The 16,806-nt window shown below is 32.5% G+C and overlaps 1 protein-coding gene across 1 annotated transcript in view; it reads left to right on the top strand.

Annotated features, from left to right (window-relative positions):
- LOC124368978 (abl interactor 2) overlaps positions 1-15,933 on the top strand; it is a 28,366-nt gene extending 12,433 nt beyond the window's left edge. The window contains exons 5-8 of the mRNA XM_046826565.1: positions 1,040-1,251; positions 3,104-3,278; positions 7,732-7,995; positions 14,067-15,933. Of these exons, the coding sequence (XP_046682521.1) occupies positions 1,040-1,251; positions 3,104-3,278; positions 7,732-7,995; positions 14,067-14,230 (815 nt within the window). The 3' untranslated portion in view covers positions 14,231-15,933. The remainder of the gene's footprint in view (positions 1-1,039; positions 1,252-3,103; positions 3,279-7,731; positions 7,996-14,066) is intronic.
- The last annotated feature ends 873 nt before the right edge of the window (positions 15,934-16,806 follow it).

Here is a 16,806-nt window from a genome sequence, read left to right on the forward strand (position 1 = left end):
GACCTTGAGTTTTCCCCATAAGAACAATGTTCGACCTCGTGCAGTGTTTTTTATCATGGTGCTATGGGAGATGTCTCATTTTGAAGATCTTATTAATATGCAACAAAATGATTTTTTTTAGTTTTTCTTGTAAAGTTATACTTTTTGAATATTCAAATGATGTAATACAAAAAGTTTGAGATTTTTTCTGAAAAACTTATAAAAATATAGAATAAACTGAAATATTCCGATTGATCACAGGGGCTTTCACTTTGGTTGGATTTCTAAAAGTACACGCTTTACATTAGCTATTTGTGTTTCATTTTTAATTCAGTATAACAATGTTGGCCTGCATAGTCAGTTTATGTCAGAAAATATGGCGTCATCTAAACCTGAATTTATGATACTAAATGAAAAATGTCATCAAACATCAGCAAAAGATTATGCTGTACTAGTGAGAGATCAGAAAAAATGTGTATAGTGAAAAACCTTTATTTTTGCAAAATGTTTAAAAGAAAACAAAGTTTACCTACTGGACTTTGTTAAAAAAATATCATGGGTATCAAAACAAGTTTTGGTAAAAATATATCGTGGGTATCAAAACAAGTTTTGGTAAATAGTTTGTGAGTTCTTAAATCATGGATACAATGTACATATAAATGTAATAGCATATGCAGTGGTAATTGTAATAACCATAACTACAAAGAATACTATTTCTATTATTTCTTGCCTAATTTTATTCTAAGTGCTCTAAAATCGAATATGCAAGCAAATAGATTGAAAAGGGTTAAGAAAACTTTTTTTTGCAATGCTGCACACCTGCAAAACTGTAAACACTGGAAATCTTTATAAAGTACAATAACAATAATGTGGAAAAACCGGAAAATGTAGATGATATTCTGATGATTTACGGGAAATAAAATTAAATCTAACTATCTAAAAATATATTTCTGTATAGAATTGAAATGAAAAATGTCTTTATTAGAAGTGAACTTAGGCCTATAACTAAACTAAACTTATAGAGAGATTAATGAAACTACTGAATGGTTCTTTGTCCCAGCTCTGGACGAGATAGGACATGGAGTGAGAGCAAACACACCACGCAGCAAGATGCGCGGTTCGCAGGGTAGTGTGCAGTCACTGAGCAGCATGGCAGCAGTGGGCCCTGCGCCTACTACTAAGCCGCCCACACCCCCTCAGGTGCGTGGTGCAGTGGGCACGCTGGGCAAGGGTAGCCAGTACCGCACACCTCCTGCTGTCGCACCGCCGCAGGTCAGTAAAGTCGTCATTTATTGTCTTTTCGATTGTAAACAAAAAATGTTTTACCTCTAACTCTTTTACAGCTTGATATGTAATGATGTTTACAATAAGAAAGAAATCATAGCGTATAGATTGTCCTTTGTGACATGAAAGTTTTATTCTTATGAATAAACTAAAAGCAGAATTTTGGATTTTAAAATATTTCTAGTAGTTCTGACATGTTTGTAATAAATTAAAAACTTATGCATAGTTTCTCAATTGTAATTGAGTTACATGGAATCTTAGCTATCTGTGTTTCTTATATCTTACACACTACTTTTCGAAATATGTCATTTAATTGAAAACAGAGGTGTTATTTTGATTCATCTCTTATTGGAGTGGAGCACTCATTGGTGTGAGCTATCGAAAACATAGCTACATTTCTGTTTAATCTATAAAATTCTTTCTGGTATCGATCATTACATTTTTTACTATTTCCCTCACAACGCTTGTGTGGCAGGAAAACCTCAATTATTATAATAAAAAAAACAAACAAATTTTTTAATAGTACAGTCTTTGACATTAAAATAAGTATATTTTGTGTAATAATCCTAAATCTTTCAGGCTAAAATAAAAAAATAAAAAAATACATATACACTTGAGTATGTGGGTACATGAAATTGGAGTTTTTTGTAACTAAACAGTAATTGAAGTTGGGTTCAATGGAATTACTTGGCCATCTAAAATTTGATGTATTGATTGCAGTCAGTATATCAATTAGTATTATTGACCTTTTAATTGTTTTTAGTTACAATGAAAATCGAGGTAAACAATATAACAATATGGCACAACATTTGTATGTGTGTTAATATGTTAATTGTTAATTGTCATGTACAAAACAGTAGCTGAGGACTCATCTAACTTGTCACTAACAAAAGGCACAATCACAATCAGTGACATAATGCTGATCAAAGATAATCTCTACATAGCTTGATAGCTTGAAATACTGCCTGACTCTTCATATTTGTTATACTCTTAAAATATATTTAATGAATTCATAAGTATTCATACGCCTTTTAGTAATATTGACTTAAAATCATATTTTATTTTAGTTACACAACATTTTCAAATAATTCATGTCACACATTCTCAATTTTTAGATTAGTTTTTCCTTTTGATACTCTTTTTACTTTAATTCAAATCTCTATAGTTAAATTGATTGCCTTTGGAGATGAACTTTAGTTGACTGAAATCTTATCAGAGATGGGAAAATATTCTACTGCAAGTCCAGTTTTGATTTCAGTATGTTAATTCTGCATTCTGAGTTTCTTATTCTTTTATTTTTTATAAATAATGAAATATTTTTAAGAGTTCTTGTTTGAGGAACATTCAAAAATTTAATACTAATACTCAAAGTTAAATTCAAATAACTATATGCATAAAAGTTCTGGAAAAGGTAATTAATTTGTCAGCTCGAGTGTTCATACATTTTAGTGTAAAAGCTTAGAGTAAATTTGCATTGTCTAAGCATAGAACCTGGTTTTTAATTCAATCTAAAGTTCCTCTTAAAAAAATAAATCAATTGTCATTTGTGCTTTTTTTGAGGTCAAAATATCAAGAATTGCCATCATCACTGGAATTGAGTGATATCAGAATCTAGGATGTATAATACATCAACTACTGTGGAAATTTTTTTTAATAGTGGAATTCAGAGTCATAAGTGGGTGATTTTCATTTTATGAATTATAATTTTTTAGAAATGTATACTTTTAAATTTATGTCATACTTGGTCAACTGAGATTAACTAATGTTATTCCAAATGTTACAGGAATATTGTTTATAAAATGATAACTCTCTTAGATTAACTCTTTGGGTATTTATATAGGTGCCGAGTCATTACGCCCCTAACTACCCACTAGGTCACCCTCGCCGCGGAGTGGGCTACAGCACCCTGCCCCTGGCTGCCCCCTCACCCCCACCCCAAGTGGGTATGGTGCACCCTCTTCCTCACACTCCTTCCCCGCCAACGACTGCATATGATCCTCACACCAGCATGCCACGTGAGTATTTCTCGTATGTTCTTTGACGTTTGTTATCACTTTTAAATCAATAACATTTTTATTTTGAGTTGAGTAAGTTTTAAATAAGAAAATTAGTTGTGTTCAATTACAATGTGAAATATAAAATACTTTTGTACTTTAACCTTTTCCAACGAAACACGGGTACTGCTCGTTGTGCTTTAGTTCCACTAGTGGACGAATCACAGGTGCTGCATGCCTGGCGTACTACGTCTTATTTCACTGACTTATGAGATTAGTTTGGTGGGTTCCACTGGCTCTGCATTGTGCTGCTACCTCTCGGTAGTAGTTTGAACTATTTGAAACAATATTGCAGCTTTTTTCTAAGTACATTTATTGGTGTATTTACGAGTAATGAAAGTTCCTTAATGTACTTATTAATAAGTCCCGAAAGGGTTAATATCTAAACCACAAACGTACATTAAACATGTTGATATGTACGAAAAACTAAATATTTCAAAACATTTAATTAGGCTATTAAAAACTTTAATGATAAAGTTATAACATTTTATTGTAATCAAATGGGAAACTTACATGTATATAATTTTTCAACATAGTCCCCTTGGTTTTCAACACAATAGGTCCATCGTTGTACAAACTTCCATATGCCCTCATAAAAGGTTTTCAGTTGCACTGCGAGCCAGGAATGCACTGCTTTCAATACTTCTTCCAAGGTAAATCAACAGTCACTTAATGACTCTTTGAGTGGACCAAACAAAAAATATTCAGAAGGGGCAAGATTGGAATTGTATGGAGAGTAAGCCAGTACTTCTAAATGTAGTTTTTGGAGCGTTTCAGCAGTATGTGGACGGGTATTGTCATGCAACAACACAACTTTTGACAACTGTCCTCAGCACTTGCTTCAAATCGCAGGCTTGGAAGCATTTCACTGTAACGTAGACTGTTTATTATTGTTTTCTTGCGGACAGTTGGATCTTATGAACTTTTTCTTGCACAGCGAATTTAGATGTTTCCATTCCATACTCTGCCGTTTACTTTCCAGCTCGTAATGATGGATCCATTATTTCATCTACAGTAACAATCCTATTTACTGAAGTTGTCTTGTTGTTTGTTACCATAGTGATCCAAATGTTCTTGGCAGATGAACAAGCACATTTGTTTATGCAACTGTGTGAGCTGTTTTGGGATCCATCTTGCATTTATAAACTGTTTGAAACCCAAGTATATTTCTATTCCATACTCTGCCATTTACTCTCCGGCTCGTAATGATGAATCCGTTTTCGTCACCATCATCCATATGTATAAAAGACCTATTTAGTAATATAATAATTCATTTTAAGAAATATGAGGATTTCTTTAGATTGATTCTTTGATAGTTCTTCTGGTTGGTTGTCATTGGCAGATCATTGAGGTGAAAAATTTATGGGATTACTATTAACCCTTATAACGTCACAGACGCCGTATGGCGCATAGACAAACTATCTCCAAACGGCAAAGACGCGGTACGGCGCATCGACACAAAACTGCGTCTATAGCAAATTTAAGTTCCTTTTAAATCTGATCAATGTCACTAACAGTATGCGTCAACCATGTCTGTGGGTTATTGACCTATGTCAAGCGTCAAAATATATCTGTCGCGTTACATTGTTTGAAACAATAGACGCGGTGTCTAGACACTCTCCCCGCCGCACGGCACAGACGCCGTACAGCGCACGCGCTTTTGTTTGCAGTTTGGCTTCAGGTAGTGCGTGTCTAACCATCGCTGAGTCGGTTTCCTTCGTCGTGATTTCTGTTTATATAAAAGAACACTATTAGGTTAGTTGTATATTTACAATCATGCATTTATTTTTTATATTTATCACAAGTGTAATTTATATAATTGTCTGGTAATGTTTATAGTTTAGCTAATAAAATTTTGTGTGCCTTTTATTTGGACTTTATTTATATCTACAATTTAGTGTCCCATAAATATATGTACGTACAAGATAATTTTAAAATTTTTACTTTTTTATACTTACCATAATTATAGAAAGTAAAAATAAAAATGAACTTTATGCATTTAAAATTTTTTTTTTTAATATTGTGCCGTTTGCTGGAAGTCGTGAAAAAATATACTGACGTTATAAGGGTTAATAACTATGCGATAACTTCAGTACGGTATTGGTGATAGTTAGAAACAATAAAGAATTATGTGTGAGTAAAAAGCCTATATTCCATGTACTATAGTACAGTACAATTTTTATAACTTTAGACTACACCATATTCACATTTGAACATAGTGTTTTCAGTGCTCCCAATATGTAAAAAGTGGTGAGCTAAATTTGTTCCTTTTTTTCTCTTTCTCACAATTTGAATATGAAGATGATGAAAAATTGTAGTGAATGGTATCAAATTAAAGTCTTTACACATGTAGGCTATCACAAACAAAAATTATATAGACAAATGATTACAGCTTACAATGCGATTAGATCATGTGCAAATTACATTAAACACATGCTGAGAGCATGTATGGTATGGCGATCACATGTTACTCTCGCTCTTGTTTGTTACCTCACAATTATTAGCAGAGCTTATTTAAATCTAAAATGTGCAAAATATCTGGGTTCTTATGCTGATAAAGGAAATGGCTTTTAATACTAAAGAACAAAAACAATGTAAAACTAAACAGAATAAATTCAGATGACTCAAACAGCAACAGCTATCAAAACAGCGTACCGCGTCAGACATCTTTAGCTTCTAGTGGCCAGTAACAATATAAAGAAATGTTATATACATAAAAAGTAAGTGCGGAATCTCCAGATTAGAATGATATAACTTTTAGTACGATTTGAACAAAGATTGTTCAAAAGATGACATAATTAGCAAATGATGTTCAATGCATCCCAGGTGATGTTTAGTGAACTGGCAACTGTTTAATTTGCCAGTTCACAATGAGAAAAAATGCATTTTAAATTATGATTTTGCCACTTTCAGGGTTTAAGAAAAACCAATTTTACAAATGTAACTGATCCTCAAATACCGGTAAAGAAGAATCACCACTCGATTACTCATATCAACATATCTGCAATTAATTGACAAAAGCCTGTTGGCTATTGATTATATTTAGCAAATAAAACAACTTGGTTAAAAAACAACACAAACATTTGTTTCTGGTTTAGACTATAGCATCGTTAGGATTTTTAAACATTTTGCATGGATATAAGAGGATAATGGATGGATGAAAGATGATACAAAAGGAAATGTAGAGATGCTTTTACCTTATTTTTCTTCTATCTGTTGTGGATTTCAAGTCCATCATGTGGGTTTGAATTTGAGATCTACAATAAAACACAATGAGTAACGAATAAAGCCAAATCTACCAGTCCATATTTCTTTCCTTTTCCATCCCGTCTTACATCTGTTTACATGGACAAGCACATAGTCCATGGAATTTCATAGATTGGAATTTCTGCCATAGTCTTAACTTGCCTGTTGTGGTGCATCCATCCCGTTCTTTTTGTTTGTTTTTTTATTATGTTTTTGTTTGAATTTTATTCTTTGTTCGTTTGATTTTTAGTTATATACTTTGACAAACAACTTATTGTTGTTTAGTTTGGCATGTTCAGTACAACTTTTGTTGATTTACCAACTTTTATGTACACTTTTTTAGGGTTTGTTAATTAATTAATAAAACTGGTCTTTGAACATAGTTTTATTTTTTTTATACATAAAAGATAAATCATCTAAAATAAATTATATGAATCAGTGGATAATGCTGAGATAAGGATTTGCTTGAGCTGATAATAAAAAAAAAAACTTGTTTCTGGATCTCTGCCTATCCCTCGCCAATTATATAATTAGGAAAGATTTATAAATTAATGACCAGCAAGTCTTTGTGTACTAGAAAGGCACACTAGTAGCTGCCGGCATCACGCCTATGGCTCCACTTTATATGTGGAGTAAAAGTTTAAAACAGTATTATAACATAAAAATTATTTTTAAATTAAAAAATGTTTCACTATAGAAACTTAGATTTTAACACATTTACTGCTACTGCTACTCTGTGATCTGTGATTAAGTAGTCTAGTAAGACAGAACATCCACTACGGCATCTGCCGGAGTTTTGTTTTCTGTACTGCTGTTTTATGGATTAGTTATGTCACATAATAAACTGTGTATATTGGATCTACATGGACACAGTTAAATTACAAAATTAACAAAATTGAATGAAATTTATTTTCACTATGTGTGGTATTAACAGGTTTACTGAAATATAAATCATGTATGTAGTATATTTGGCTTCTGTTCTTAAACAACAAACAGCTACAATTATATAAATTGCAATACATGATTTTAGATTAAACTAAAAACTATGTTATTATATAACAACAACTACAGTTTTTATCTGAATTAGTCTGGCATTTGTCATCTTGTGTGAGTTGTGTGTAAGATGAAATTAAATCCCCATATTGACTTGTGTATGTGTTCTGTACAGCCCCACCATCTCCTCTCACACTGTCCAACAACACGGCAGGTGTAGATATACTGGATGGACACCAGCATTTGAGTCGCAGAGACACAAACACCCTGCCCCACCATCTGGCCCACCATGCCCACCGTGCCAGCCCGCCACTCCCACCACCACCACAGCCCGATGATGATCACTCACAGTTTGGTCAGTTAGCCACAAGGGGTCAACCCATTGTCAGTGATGAACTAGACCTGCCTGGTTGGGTACCTAAGAACTACATTGAGAAAGGTGAGTCTTTGGCATAGCAATCTTTGTTATAAAAAGAAACTGTAAACAATATTACGAGGGTCGTCCACAAAGTAACCTCCGTTTTGAAATAAAAAATAAATGAGTTGAGATACAAAAAGTTAAAAGCACTTATCATATCTTTTAACAGTTTTTGAAATTCCGTCTTTAAAAAAATCTGCCGCCTGAGAACGTAGCCAACCTGTCACAGCGTTTTGAAGCTCTACATCACTTGCAAATCTCTGAGATGCAACCCACCGCTTCATGTATGGGAAAAGATGGAAATCACTGAGAGCCAAGTCCGGGCTGTAGGGGGGGTGGTCAAAAACGTCCCATTTGAACTTTTCCAAAAGTTCTGTTGTTCTTTGAGCTGTATGAGGGCGGGCGTTGTCATGGACAAACACAACACCAGATGTCAGAAGACCACGACGCTTGTTTTGAATCGCTCGTCATAGCCTTTTTAAGGTTTCACAGTAAGCTGCAGCTGTAATGGTCGTACCACGCTCCATAAATTCAACGAGCAAGATGCCCTTAGTATCCCAAAAAACTGTAGCCATCAATTTTCTCGCTGAAAAAGACTGGCGAGCTTTCTTTGGCTTGCTTGGCGAAGCGGTATGACCCCATTGCATTGACTGTTGTTTTGTTTCGGCATTCACATAGGCTACCCAAGTCTCATCTCCTGTAACAATCAATGTTCAAAAATGTCTCTCCTTCAACGTTATACCAAGTAAGAAAGTCTATGGCAGAACTCATTCTTTTCATTTTGTGATCATCGGTGAGCACTTTTGGAATCCAACGAGCACAAAACTTGTGATAGCCTAGTTTTTCTGTCACTATCGCATGCACAAGACTTCGAGAAATTTCAGGAAAATGATCTGAAAGTTCAGAGATTGTGAAGCGACGGTTCTTGCGAATTTTCTCATCCACTTTGTTCACCAAGTCATCACTGACGAGAGATGGCCTACCACCCCGGTCTTCATCGTGAACGTTCGTTCTTTCATTTTTAAAAAAACGAACCCATTGACGGACTACACCTTCGCTCATAATGTTTGGGCTATATACCGCACTCAATTCACGATGAATGTCAGCTGCTTTGTAACTTTTCAACCACAGAAATCTTATTACACCACGCACTTCACATTTGGTGGGATTTTCTATCATGGCGCTCATGTTTTTACGTTGTAACAAAAGAACGTGCGATCGCACGATGCTCTCCCTTGCACAGCTAGAAGCGTATTGAACGGCTGCACACACCGATGTGAGAATGGCGGCGCTGCTCCCACTACTTATCACGCCACACCCAAACGGCGGTTACTTTATGGACGATCCTTGTACAATCTTAAATTTTTAAAAATTGCATTTTAGCTATTGAAATTATTTGCATGGATCTAAAAACGTGAAATGTACAGGATGTTCTAAACAAAAACAGAACAGGAAATTAGTATAATACACAGAAAAAAATATAATGAATGAGATTTAGGAATGTTTAATTGTGAATTCACTTTCTCTTTTAGAGTAAATTAATAATAAAAGTGATTCAAAGAAATTGATGGTCAAAACATAATTGATAAGGAAAATATGTTTTTATATCACCATATGTTAACATTTTATTAAAAGAAAACTACTTACATTACAAATAAATTGTTTTAAACCTTTCCAAGATTATTAAGTCTGGATGTTTAATTAAAAACTTTAAAAAATATTTTATTAATAGAGAACTGTATAATTTTAAGAAATATACAAGTTTGGCTGTTGATGGATAGAAATAAATATTGAGATAAAACATGTTTTAGAGGAAGAATTTATTGACACAGTTCAATATACACATTTTGTATTGTTTTATAAATAAATAAATTTCAATTTGAAAATGTTTTTATCACCAGTTTTTAACAGACATCAATTGGTTTTTCTGATAACTCTGCAATTATCATGCACAGAGTTGAATAAATCTTGATTCAGTTTCAACTAGCACTAATATTGAGACAGAACGCAGTAGAATGTGTTTAGGGGTTAACAAGGGTCATCCTATTCTCAGATGAATTGTGTGTTACTTGCTGCAGCAATGATAGTCCAGTAGCTAGCTACACTGCAATGACTTGAGCACATGTTAGCCAGGAAGTAAATGGAGTATCAGTTGTTTCTAATTATGCATAACAGTTTCAGTATAAGCCAAACAGCATGCCCACATCTCTAGTGGCAAAACAGTGAACTACTTATTGTTATTATTTTGCTGTTTCCCTACTAATCAAATCGCCACCCATCACAGATTAAAATAAAATGGGTCATTGTTGCATGACAAATTAACTCTTGATAGCACCCCCTTTTTTAGTCACAAGTCAATGAATTAACTCGGAAAAAACTACTCAGGAGGATAAAAGTAACTAAACAAAATAGGGACTTGAAGTAATACCAACAATTGTAATGCGGACAAAAAAATCAAATTAAATCAATTACAAATGTATGACACAAATAAAAATAAGTTCCTATTAATTATTCAAAATAATTTACTAAACAACTAATACTTCCATCAAAATACTTAGGCAGTTTAGCTAATAAAATTTAAAATAAATTATTAAGAGTAAAAAATGTCTTATTTTGTGTTTAGGAACTCCTAATGTGTGTAGAAGGAATGTAAACCTAAAAATGCTTATTTCATCTTTATAACTACTATTGTACAGTTGCCTGATATCAAATGAGATATTCCATTTTTCAGTAATTTAACCCTTTTAGTGCTAAGCCCATTGCCATGCCAAGCGTTTTAGTGCATAAATGCAGAGTTTTACTAAATTCCTTACTACTTCATTATTTTGAGGTCTTATCTTGTTACTTTTTTTGTATTGAAGATAGATAACCAATGAACAGAAATAAATACAAAGAAATACATTTGTACATAATTGGAATGATAATTTTTTTAATGATTTTTATTCACTTTGGCATACAATTTTAGTATTTAAACAATTTTATATAATTTTTCTGATGCTACCATCGGAAAGAGCAACTAAAACTAAACAAATTCCATATATTTTATTTTTAAACAACAAATAAGATTGAGATGGTTCATAGTCTTTGTTTTCGACAGAGTCGTCAATTTCACTTGAAGACGATTTGTGAATATCTTCATCAAATGTTGGGATTTCGTCACTTTCCACATCATTCTGCTTATAAAAACCAAATGGTTCACTTATAAATGGAGAATCACTGATAATTCTGCTGCTTTCATCGTCCAGAACATCTTCAACAACATTCCGTAATAACTCATTATCACCTGCAATGTTCTTATTAGACATAGTTTGTAACTTAGTAAAATATAATACACACGGAAAACACAAATGAAAAATGAAGTAATGCAATGATTTGGAATACTGATGAAGTAGTATTTCACAATTACAAAACAATTTAATGGATAAAATAAGATAAAACAGAGTAAACAAAGCACAGCGTCAGTTCGCTCGCAAAGTAAACATCCGAACTGACCGTTTTATTTCACGTCAAAGACGTATAAACAAATATACAAATATCGTTACTCTATGGCTTTTGGATGAAATGTCATTATTTGCAGCCAGTAAATTGCATAAACTGAACCAACATATATAAAAATACGCTGCTTCTACGACGTTGACGCTAGCACTTTTAGACATAAACTAAAACTTAACATAAACTTTAACTAAAAGGGTTAAAGTTCTTTTGTCACTCTTATGCAGGCAATTTTTGACAATTTATTAGGAGATTATTCCTAGAACACATGGGAATGGAAGACACTTTTTGTTGGATGTTATGTAGTTTAGTTTACTACATTTCAAGTGCTGAAGAATATGAAAATTAAAATTCTTTGGATCTTTAAAGAACTCTAGAATGTTTTGATCTGTGTTCTGTGAACTGGAATACATAAATGTACACGTCTACGGCAAGGGTCGACATTTGCTATTTTTAGCTTTAGAATGTAATCAATATCGAGCAGAAAGCGAGCTAATAGCATAACAGATATCCAACACTAAATCTAACTTTGTTAAGTAGGAAAGTTTATGAAATAACACAATTATTTATTAAAATTTATCAGTATTCTGGCATGTACAGAGAAACATCGCTCTGTATGACAACACAGCCGGGGCTTCTTCTAGCATTCACTTATGACATTGAAGTAAAAAAAATATGATTTTCATGCTGTAGGAATGTATAATACATTTCATAAAAAGTTTTAGTTGAATAACTTTTGGTTTTAACTTATACCGATAACTGGGCTTGAAAAAAATAATTTTTATAATGTCCTTCAGATAAACCAGAACTATGGATAGCTGCATTCTGGACAATCACATCTATAGTATATAAATAAGCAGTAAGAATGAGTTCATTAATGAATAATGGTAAATAATGGCCAAGGCTTTTTATAAATCGAGACGTAACTTGGGCTCATACCCAGTTTATTCCACAAATAAAATAGTAAAATCTGTCTACTACATAACCTGTTAAATAATAAACCGTATAAGTTGACAACAAATGTTATATTTAATAGTTTTTCTTAACCCTCTAAGTGGCGGTCATTTGTGGTCTCAGTGGCAGGCCGTTTTTGGGTAAATTGCCGTGATCGTTAAACTTATTTTTAGAAAATATAATCTAAGTGATAACCTAGCAACATTATATATTTTTGTTTTCCTTATGAACTACAGAATAAGAATAAATATAATATTTGGTGCCTTATCATTATTTTCAGATTAATATCATTGTAGATGTGTAAAAAAATTTTTTTTGAAAAAATAATTTTTAAGTTCTACTGTCCGTCACTTTGAAACTACTGGAGCTACAAAATAATGTCAAATTTACAGAATATACACAATTTTATTCTAAACAAATTACTTCTTATACATTTTTTTCTATTTACAAGAACAAAAAAGTTAGATGGGAAAAACTAAATCTATGTATAAATTGGTTTTTTTACTCCCGAGTCACTAGAAGGGGCTTGTCTTTTCCTCCCAGTAGTGTAGGGCCTATAATAGTATAATAGTGGCTTAGTTTGTCATAGCACAGTATATTTCGTAAATATAAAACCGGAATTGTCTTATCGCAAACCCCTCCCCATCCTCAGACAGAGGTCAAAGTCGAGCGATCTAGTAGATAACGTGACTACAGATTCTCGCCGCCCGTTCAGGTGGTGCGCCGCATTCTTGTACTTCCGTCTGTCGAGTGCGTCGCTTTGTTGTACTTCCGTGTTTTACTGTGTGTGTAATAGATTAGTGATGGGTGACACTTGAGAATTTGGGATTTACCCAGGAGCGAAGAGGGGGCCATTCGTTTTTACAAGATCATGACTAGTTGCCTACATCTAAAATATGCGTTGCGGTCGGCAGTTGCTGCTGAAGGCGGAAATCCACTAGACTCACTCATCCTTGATATTGCTGCTTTCTGGGCGTCACAGGAAACCCATTAACAATTAATAATCGTTGTAAGTTTGTAATTGAAGAGTTGCTTTTTCGTTCTATAATGTTTTTTTTTCTATAAATTTATTTGTTTGTGTTCCTCATACTGGTGTAGTCGGTATAATCCCAAAGTACCCCAACATTTTCCATTACGAACGAATAACCTAAACATTTACCGGTCACACAAACAACGAGATAAACAATAATATACTGACAATAACAGTACGCAAAGTCGTCAAACAAAACAGTGACGAGATGAGTAGACAGCTGTTCTCTCGTCTGCCGCCAGGTCAAACGAAAACCGTCGGAATCATTTAAGCCAGCAAACATTAGTAACATGAATACACACTATACTATATGATATGTATAGGAAATTTCATGGAGAATACGATAGTCCAAACTAGGCCTAAAAATAATGGACGGTTGTGGAGCAACGGCCTTAAATGTGAAGCGACGGCTGTGACGGCGCTTGCCACTTCGCGGCGGCGTGAATCATACGTCTCAGACAGCGCTTGCCACTTAGAGGGTTAAACAATATCCTATTAACTAATGTAATCAGTATCTGTTAAGCTTTTAATTCTCTAGATGAATAGTTAAAAAATAAAAAATTTTTTACAATGGACATTGGAGAATGAATTGTAAACATACAACCCTCCATTTCAGTGGTGGCTATCTATGACTACTATGCAGACAAGGATGATGAACTGAGTTTCCAGGAGTCTGCAGTGATCTACGTGCTGAAGAAGAACGACGATGGCTGGTGGGAAGGTGTGATGGATGGAATAACCGGACTTTTTCCGGGCAATTATGTTGAACCTTGTGTTTAGGTTTAAACTGATTTATATGATCAGTTACATTCTATATCAAGTTGAATTTAATACAATTATTTAGGTATAATTTAATACAAATCTAGTTATAAGTTATAGAGATATTAATATTCTGGTACAGTTTTAGTTTGTCTGTTTAAAACTAGCTTTATTTGAAAGTTAAACCAGAAAAATACGATTTAGTTATGTAAATTTATAAGCTATCATAAAAAAATTTGAAGACATTTTAATATATTGATGTCTCAGTTCCAATCAGTTCAATAGAAAAGCAAACAAATGAATATCATAACTGAATAAATATATATTTGCTAAATTTTGGGTAACCAAAGATAAATTTAGTGGCCTATTGATATTTTTATTACATGTAGCAAGTTCTATGTATGAATATTTTATTTCAACTTAGCACAAGTTTGTACATTATTCGCAAGAGATTCTTACTAGCCTTTAAGTTTGCTGATTATAGTTTGGTGCACAGGTGCATAGGTGCGATACAATATCATCAGAAATATAAAATAAATTAGTTTGATGTGATTTTAGTAAGTGCTATAGTATTTTAATATTAAATTGTGAGCTCTAAAATCACACTAAGAACTGAATAAATTATTTATTTTTTAAAACATATAAGTATATGCTTCATCTAATACAATAAATATATAATTTTTAGTTGATGAAAAATTCATTTATAGCATTCCATCATTCTTATAAAAATAAAATAAATTACTGTAGTTAAAAATAATAAACTGGTTGAAGTATCCGTGAGATTTGTGAAGACAAAATAACTTTTTTTTAGAAAAAAAAATACTAAATATTAGTGGTTGTACAAAAATGTGATTTAATACAAGGTTTTGTTTCTGTATACTGTCTTTTATAAGTTCAGTAACCAATTATATTATTTACACATGCTCAAGATGGTGCGATAATTCTATAACTTTACCTCTACAAATACGTAATAATTGTATTTTAAAAATCCTTTTGGCCTAACTCAATTGAACATGGTGAAATATATTATTATTATAGTATGTTTTTATTAGAATTCATTAAGTTTATTTTATAAAGTCATTATACAAGAATTCGTCTAAACTGTAACATTCCAGGCTCTGAAGTGAGAGTTTTTGCACTAGTTTTTAACTACAGGATGCAAATAATGTATGTACTGCTGTGTCCATGTTTATATTGAGCTTTTTTAAAATACACAAACCAATATTAGCATTAACAATGTTAACATTTTATATACTAGCTGCTTTAACCCATAATACCCCAGATTATTAAGTAGTGTCACACAAAGTGCTAATATTTATTTACTACATTTTTCATGTTTACATTGCCCTTTTTAATAAATATTTGATACAATTACTGGTTTAACCTACAACAGCCAAGTGAAAGTGTTTCACTGAGTGCTAATACTGAATGAAGTGGCGTGTATTTGTCTACATTGACCTGTTTTGGTTAAAACAATAAACATACTAACTAGTTTAACCCTTTGGGTCCTATGCATTTTTTCATAATTTACTTCTAAAAGTACCAAAACATATTGACTAGTTTTGATTCAACAATCCCAGTGCTGTTGTATCAAGTGTCACTCAAGAATTCCAGCTAGTTTAAATGTTAATTTTACTATTATTAAAGAAGAATATATAGAAGGTGGTGTCTAGCCTAAGATATGTTCTTCCATATAGCAATCATAACAACAGCTTTTAGTTGAACAAAAAAATATAAATATACTTATTTTTTAAAGTGTTTGTAATTTTATTCATAAAATAATATTATACTGCAAGTTTGAATATTCATAAATAAAATTAGCAAAAATGTATCTACAAAATCACACAATTCACTTGCACTTTCATAACATTACATTGACATAATGATACACATAAATTCTACTACAAATTTTGGATATGCATGAATTTAAATATGATTAATAAAAAACACTATTATAAATCAAAGATGTTATTAATAACAAAATATAAGATTGTTAAAGATAAAAATACGATGTGTGTGTGAGTTTTGAACTTTGCCATTATTATGGTGCGTTTCAGATAATTAGCAGGTCAATTTGTAAATATTGAAATATTTTAAATAGTTTTGAATTTATATTTATTTATAAAACACAATAAAACATTTTTTATGCAGTGTCATTCACATGTTTACACTTAACGTTGAGCATTTAAAACTTGAATGTGTGCTTTTGAAGGCAATTTCAATGAACACATTGTTTACAACATGCAACACAATAAAAAACACCCAAGAAATGTTTCATGCAGTCAGTATGTTTGTTACCAGATGTCAGCTGATACATAAAGTAAATTTCGGTAACAGACAGCGTCATTATAAAGTGCTCAATAACTTTGTATAATAGATGTTTTGAAGTATATAATAAATACATTCAGGGATTCTTTACCTATTGTTAGATATGTTATATGTAAAGAATGAAAAAGAAAATGCATTGTGTTGAATATTCCAAGAGCAAATTTGATTAGTTCATAAGCTTTTTTGTGCTGAATGTCTTAACCTATCTATTTAATCAGCTGGTGGGCTTTTTCACATCAAACATCAAATCCGATTTCATCGGCTCTTGA

Source organism: Homalodisca vitripennis, chromosome X (genome assembly GCF_021130785.1).
Source record: "Homalodisca vitripennis isolate AUS2020 chromosome X, UT_GWSS_2.1, whole genome shotgun sequence".
Taxonomy (NCBI): domain Eukaryota; kingdom Metazoa; phylum Arthropoda; class Insecta; order Hemiptera; family Cicadellidae; genus Homalodisca; species Homalodisca vitripennis.